We start from the raw sequence: 7,745 nt of genomic DNA, 5'->3' as shown, positions 1-7,745 counted from the left end.
GGGGGGGGGGGAGCAGACCAGTGTCAGAGGATCGTAGTTTCCGGGATGGAGTGTAGGGGTGGAGAAGGTCGGTTAGGTACTGAGGGGCAAGGAGGGATTTGTATGTGAGAAGGAGGAGTTTATAGTTGATGCGGGACTTGATTGGAAGCTAGTGAAGGTGGATGAGTGTCGAATGTCGAGTGTCAACACTGGAGAAATACTTTGAACAAAGTCACCTCTATACCTCTCTTAAATTCTTTTTTTTTAATCTGTACACAAACATAGAGCCATTGTGAGTCAAATTAGTGAGGCTTTAGAGGTCAAAGGTCAAACTCTGGGTTTGAACCTGCAGCGTTTGGAAGTGGCAGGTGGATTCTCAGGTATCTCTAGAAGGGATATCCACAATTTAATTCTGACCAGTCATAATTCCAATTCAAGATATTTTTAATTCCTCCACAATTGTAGATATCTACATTGTTCTTTTTTTAGATATCTGAAATTAAATTGTGTCTAGTCAGAATGACATTGTAGATATCTCTAACTGGAGTTAGGGATAGTCCAAATGTAATTACAGATATCTAGAATTAGAGTTTAGGTTAAAGGACGTTGCAGATATCTGTAATTACGTCAGAAGGGAGGGGGGGGTGAAGCTATTCAAACATGCTATGGCAGACGTATGGGTTTATGAAGTGTGTCTGGAGACAATAAATCTACAATACGCTGTAAATTTCTACCACAACTCTCTAGTGAACAAAGCTCTCGTTGGCCATAGATTCCTTGATGATGAGCTCTTTTTCTATTTCATGACATTTTCTAACTATCTGATCATCGGCGGTCCCTGAACCACTTGTCTCACAGCCGGCTGCACATAGAGACCGATGTTATGTGTCCAGCTCGGAGGACTAAAGTCTCGTTGTGATTAAAATGAGCTTGTAGCTCGTTGTCTACCTCACTACGGTTAGAAAGAGCCCTCGTTGGTGTTTTAACTATGTTTCTCTTATGAGTTATTGATCCGGGAAGTTTGAATCTGTGAATATCTTTCACACTTTACCGAACAATACAAGTTAGCGAAAGCTTCTGCTGACACTGTTCAGATGCTTTGTTGGGCCGATATCCAATACAATCAGAATCAGAATCAGAATGGTGTTTATTGCCAGGTGTAAGAGGTATACACTAGGAATTTGCTTTGGTTTTGTTGGTGCAAATAAGCAGTATAATAACAAAAGAATAGATAAAAACGTTAGAAATAAAATAAGAATAAGAAAATTGAAATTCTACCAATATACAATATAAGCTATAAACCAAAAATAAACATGATATAAACAGATAGGGCAAATATTGCCCTATCTGCCCTATCAATAGACCTGTATGTATTGTTCTGTTGATGAATAGTAAATATGAGAGTAGAAATGATGAATACGGTTTATTATTGGACCATGAGCAGTACCAAAATACTGACCGAATAACCAGTATATTTGTTATTGACCGCTGGGTGGCAGTGTAAACCATGTGGTGTAAACCATGTGGTGTAAGCCTGTAGAGAGGCCTGTCTACCGGAAATGACAACACGAGGAGCTGTGACGTCATTGCAGAGCGACGGTTGAGTCTCCAGATTTCACCATGGCCGAAGCTGAGTATGTGATTGTTTTTAATCATATCTATGTCCATCCGTGCTTTATTCACGTGCAGTTATATTGCTTCACGTCTTTTTAAGAAATATATATTTCACTAATTCTATTAAGACTCATATTTATCGGACTGATGGTTAGAAAAGGAGGTTTCTAGGAGACTTGTTTTCACATGGGTCCTCTAGTGGACATGATGGAGAGATAGCATACAGCATAGCTCCTGTAGTAGTTTGTTAATATTATGGACTCGTTATGTGTTATTAAAATGACAGCTGTGTGTTCTGTATGGATGACATGTTCACGGAATAAAGCCACTAAAGTGTAAAGCTGAAGCTGCATGGAGCTAGCTGGTTACATAATAACCTGTCCTCCTCACTGAATCTGTGTTTGTGTCTTCTGTCCTCCTCACTGACTCTGTGTTTGTCTTCTGTCCTCTATGTTTGTGTCTTCTGTCCTCCTCACTGACTCTGTGTTTGTGTCTTCTGTCCTCCTCACTGACTCTGTGTTTGTGTCTTCTGTCCTCCTCACTGACTCTATGTTTGTGTCTTCTGTCCTCCTCACTGACTCTGTGTTTGTGTCTTCTGTTGTCAGGTCTAAGAAAGTGATCAAGTTAGTTCCTGAGTATCTGCTGAAGAAGAGGAAAGCCTACCAGGCCATTAAAGCCACTGAGGCCAAGCGCGCTCTGCTTGAGAAGAGAAAGGTAACTAAGCTGTGATATGGTGTCCTTTTTATTTAGCAACATGTTAAGAGGTCAAATCCAGGTGTTAAATATGCTCCTACATACTACCGCTGTGTATTTACCTGTGTGTTTCTATATTATTCCAGGTATCAAGAGGCAAACCGTTGAAGTTCAAGCGTCTGGAGGACTTCTTGAAGGACAGCCACAGGAAGCACCGTGATGAGACTCGCATCCACAGATCTCAGCACCGGCCGCCACCCCCTCTTCCTCCTGCTAAGAACAAGCTGGCCTTCGCCGTCCGCATCAGAGAGTGAGTGACTTTGACTCGGATAAAAGGCCTTTTCCCATTTCCCACTCAATTCCTTTCCTTGACTCCTCTCCTCGTGTCTAAGTCCCCTCTCACATGAGATGCGAGCAGAGGAGACGAGGAAGAGACACAAGAAAAGAGGAATCAAGGCGACAGGCATTTAACAAATTAGTTGTCGCCTCGGAGACATCGTTTTAAAACGACGTCGATTAAATATGACGTGCGGCACGGCTGTATCGGCTGTTTATTGTCTTGTTATACCACAGCTGTATTTTATGATCTCTGTCAGAAGAGCAGAACAGTGTTCATGACAACTTATAGGCTATATTTACAATTATTAATTCAATTCACAATGTGGCAAAATGTGACAAAAACGAACCGATGTTGGACTTTCTTCATCAGACACACATTACAGCCTTCATGTATTTATTGTGTGAAGCACTACAGGAAGTTTCGTGGTGATATAGTGGGCAAAACACAGGCATTCCTACGATCATCTGCACCGTGGTCTAATCTAATTTACAAGCATTCAATAAATTTTCAGACACATTTTCTCTTATGCTGAAATTTGTCATGTTTGTTGTACAATCGTTCATTAGAGTGGAAATCCATGTAGTAAACAAGCTGTTAACGTGGTTCTACTTTTAATTTTCCCACTTTAAATTCAGCTTGTTTTTAACTTACCTGAATGAAGAATAGGAGATCTTCCTAATGCACGTCTAAAACCTGTCAAGGTCAAATCAGTGAAAGTCTGAGATGGAAACTTTATTACAACAGTGACATGCTCACTCCTCTCACTGATGACATCACTTCTTGTGTGTTCCAGTGCATGTACACATGCATGTATCTTCGTATTAATAAAACCCACATGTGTACGTAATGAAAGTCCAACCCAGTTTGGTAAACATGGCTGATCCCTCTCTTGTTTAGGATTAAAGGTGTCAGTCCCAAAGTGATGAAGGTGATCCAGATGTTGAGGCTGAGGAAGATCTTCAGCGGAGCCTTCGTCAAAATCAACAAGACGTCTGTATCCATGATGAAGATGGTGGAGCCCTACGTGGCCTGGGGGTGAGTAACGGGTGACCTTTTGAAACATTCGTTGCCTAGGAAGGAGGTTATGTTTTCACCGGCGTTGGTTTGTTTGTCTGTTAGCAGAATTACTCCAAAAGTTCGCGATGGATTTGAATGAAATTTCTTTGGAGGGGTGGGGTGTGGCACACTGAACAATCCATTAGATTTTGGTTGCGATCCGGATCATGATCCAGATTCAGGAATTTTTTTAAGGATTCCGATCAGCCTGAGCATTAAGACCACAGGGTGTGACACATGCGCAGTGTGACTGATGACGCGCGACCCCACCTCCTTCCTTCTTCGAGCAGAGGGATACGTGTGTGTGTGTGGCGAGACTTTGAGGTGCGGGAGATGCTGGCCGTCCGCGGTGAGAAAGAACAAAGCGGTAGATGACGGGATGAGAGACAACGTAGTGTAACGTCATACAGACAAGACAAAGCTGCTGAATGAGAGAGGCATCCGCCGATACGTTACACGGAAACGCACCGTGTTAACAACAAGCCGACCACCTCACGGTACCGCCAGCTGTGATCTGTTTTTAAAGTCAGGCACCTTGGCGGAGGTCTGTGCTCTCCGAGTGCCATTCTAGTTGTTGTTTGTTTTTGCATATTAAAAAGACGCTGTAATAATGTTTGCAACAGATTCCCCAACTTGAAGTCAGTTCGTGAGCTCATCCTGAAGAGAGGACAGACCAGGATCGGCAGGAGGAGAGTTCCTCTCACGGACAACACCTTCATCGAGGAGCACATGGGTAAGTCTTCCTCCACTGCTTGATTGAGCCACCACAGACTGATAGCAGGCACATATGGGCATGTCAGGGTATAATTTCAATCAAGTAAATGAACCATGAGTGCAATCAGCTGAATGATATATCCACATGAGATGGAAAAGAAAAAAAAAAGTATACCACTCAAGGGGAAATTCAAAGCAAGTTTTTGCTCAAATTCTTGAAGGTTTAGTTATAAAGGTAGCGATACCCCAACATGCAATATTTTAATACCAAGATATGAGATTGGAAAAGTTGGAAAATAGTGTAAAAAGACCAAAAAAAAGTAAATTTGCCATTTGTGAAGAATTGTTATACCTTTTTAACATCTGTTTAGAATTGGGTTGTGCAAGAATCTCCGTTTCCAACTGATACTTTGCAGTTCCTTGTTGTCTTTGGGATGTACACTGGCTAATCTATTATTGTTAAAACACTCTGACAAAGAGTGGAATGAAATGTTGCTACTATTCTGCTGTCAAGCCCGATGAGTTGTATTTGTTGTGGAAGTCCCAGGTGCGTTGGAAAACCTAACGCCGTTACTGTCCGGCTTCATCATCCGGCGCATTCAGCTCGGTGAATTTCTAGCAAGTCACGTCAGCTGAGTTTATCTGGTTTACTACTGCGGCGTGAACCCAAAATAAACAGATAGGGCTGTGATTTAATTGCAATAAAAAGGGATCAAAAGGATGCAGAAATAACTACTTAATGATGCTGACTTGTAAAAATTCTGAACTCGTGCTTCATCAGGTCTGTCCGCAAGACGACAAGCAAACAACTTTTCAAATGCTTGTTTTCTGAATGGAGTTTGGATCGATCAGAGCCAGGCTGTGCAGATGCTAACATTGTAGCTGCTCCATCGACACTCAAAATAACGTCGTCCAGGCATAAATACAGCAGCGGCATTATCGTCTATACCGTAGACGGTCAACAGTGTCACTGAGGGAAGTGACGACAGGAGGAGAATCTCTCAACGCTGACAGTTTTTTTGCAACAACAGCGTTGCGCAAATTTGTCGCTCGAGTTGAAAGTTGACGCAAATTTGTGTCTATTCGCGTCTTCGCATCGACTCTGTACGTAATCACGCCGCACTAAAACATTGCTTCGCATTTGGTGTGAACACGCCATTACAGTGACACTATATTGTCACGGAACGTCTGACTCTCCTTCCCATCACTCACCTCTTCTTCCTCGCTCCTCAGGTAAACACGGCATCATCTGTCTGGAGGACCTGATTCACGAGATCTACTCGGTCGGCAAGGGCTTCCGGTCCGCCAACAACTTCCTGTTGCCCTTCAGGCTGTCGGTGGCTCGTCACGCCGCCAGGGACAAGGCCGGGCTCCTGAAGGACCTGGGGAACCCCGGATTCCGCAACACGGACATTAACTCCATCATCAGGCAACTGAACTGAGGAGGAAAGCCTGCGAGATGGACACTCGGCGGCATCTGTAAGGATGCTTCGTTTCTTCAGGACACAAATGCCAACAACAAAATATTCCTTTTTTGTTTCTTTGGCAGAGAAGACCCAGAATCCTATTAAATACCCATTTATCAGTACACCCATTCTTCTGGTTCCACGCTGGGAGACACCACGAGGACCTGAAGTGGAGTCTCTTTGACTTGTGTTTGAAAATAAAGATCATGTAGTGCCCCTGACTACAGACTGATGGAAGCAGCTCTTTGGTGAAAATCTAACAATATTTTGACTCACTTGTGAAATGTTAATTATTGTAATATTCCTCCTGTTGTCAGAGGAATGGATCAGTACTTGCAGGACAGTAATTGAATAATTAGGATGGGTTGTCCTGCATGCAGGAGCCACAAGCCCACCTACAGCAAAACTACATTCAGTAGTTCTCAGTGTGAGAAAGTGTCTTTAAAGTCTGTTTAACATTGATTTATGATTCATTGTTGATACACTTTGTTTTTCCAATAAAAAAAATTAATATTTCAATACTTTTGCCATGAAAACTTAAAGGTACAGTGTGTAGGATTTGTTGGTATCTACTGGTGACTGAGTACCCCTCCGCTCACTTCTCCCTTTCCAAGACTGCGGTAACGTGAGGCGCCGAGTGCAAAACCGTGGTAACGCCGTTCACCTCGCTCAGAGGTCATTCTTACGTAATAACACTACTTTAGGAGCAACGTTGGTCAGACTTTGTTTATTTCAGTTCCAACGTTGGTAATGAAGTGATATATTTCACCGGTTGTCCAAGTTTAAGGTCAGATAATCCTTTATTATCTGTTGATGTAAAGTGTTCCAGCAGCAGAAGGACCTGTGGTATCTCTCTTTCACACATCGCGGGTGAAGCAGTCCGTCACTGAAAGACCTATTAAATAACTCACGCAGGGGCGCAGCACCTTTTGTAGTCCGTCTTCAGAACGTTGTAGTTTCTCCACGGCAGACTCACGTCACTAACATCTGCCGTCGTCGCATCATAATGACGAAGTGCTAGTGAAAGAGCAGTCGGATTCTCTGAACACCACGGTTGTTTTCCTAAATCCTTCTGAATTCTCCTTCTCATCTTTCCTTGATCTCATGACGTTTTCCATCGAGGTCAAGAAGAAGTGGTTAGGAAAAGATGTTAGGACGTCATTTTTTCCACTTTTCAAACACAACCCTGATCTCAACATGGCTGCCGGGTCACAAACTTTCTCATTTTATAGCTAAACCGTGCACTACAAGATGATTCTGAAAATATTTGAGGAGAGAAATAGGCATTAACATAACACAATATTGATTCATATTTGATCAGCGCTGTCTAGTTTGGTCGGAGTTCGCGAGTGATTGACAGCTGCTCAGAGACGGCAAGGCTCCAGCTCGGCTCTGATTGGTTGTCTTCCTCCGGTCTGTGAAATCTTGCAGATGCCGTTAGGAGCACCGGAGGAACATGATTTTTTTTTCAGATTACCTGTCTCATGCACTACTGTCAGGATATAGCGACCGTTTTATAGTAATAACTTTTTTTTTAATCAAATTTGCTCCAATTCTACCCACTGCTGCTTTAAGTGGTTACATAATTTAAAATGTATACTACACTATCAGCCAGCATTTACCTAATAACCCAGACCGTGTAGAGAACGGTAAAGCAACTTTATAGTTCCCCCATATCAGGGGTCAGCAACCTGTGGCTCCGGAGCCACATGTGGCTCTTTAGCTCCTCCAGTGGCTCCCTGTGGATTTTTAGAAATGGAAATGAATGACTGTTTTTTGTTTACATTTTCATTTTTCTTTACCATTGTTGTAGGTCTATGGTACGACAGTACAACGGAGTATTAGGGCCACATTGAGGGAAAAAAATAAATCTGAGATTTTAA

At 42.6% G+C, this 7,745-nt stretch overlaps 1 protein-coding gene across 1 annotated transcript; it reads left to right on the top strand.

Moving 5' to 3' along the window:
* Nucleotides 1-1,491: 1,491 nt before the first annotated feature.
* Nucleotides 1,492-6,398, top strand: LOC141763582 (large ribosomal subunit protein uL30-like). Its single transcript, XM_074628039.1, has 6 exons — nucleotides 1,492-1,613; nucleotides 2,199-2,307; nucleotides 2,433-2,596; nucleotides 3,524-3,661; nucleotides 4,306-4,415; nucleotides 5,630-6,398. The coding sequence occupies exons 1-6, from the start codon at nucleotides 1,600-1,602 to the stop codon at nucleotides 5,836-5,838; spliced, it is 744 nt and encodes a 247-aa protein (XP_074484140.1). The 5' UTR covers nucleotides 1,492-1,599; the 3' UTR covers nucleotides 5,839-6,398.
* Nucleotides 6,399-7,745: the final 1,347 nt, after the last annotated feature.

The sequence above is a fragment of the Sebastes fasciatus genome (genome assembly GCF_043250625.1).
Source record: "Sebastes fasciatus isolate fSebFas1 chromosome 18 unlocalized genomic scaffold, fSebFas1.pri SUPER_18_unloc_1, whole genome shotgun sequence".
NCBI lineage: Eukaryota > Metazoa > Chordata > Actinopteri > Perciformes > Sebastidae > Sebastes > Sebastes fasciatus.
Note: the sequence above shows the minus strand (reverse complement) of the source record. Positions and strands in the feature narration are given on the sequence as shown.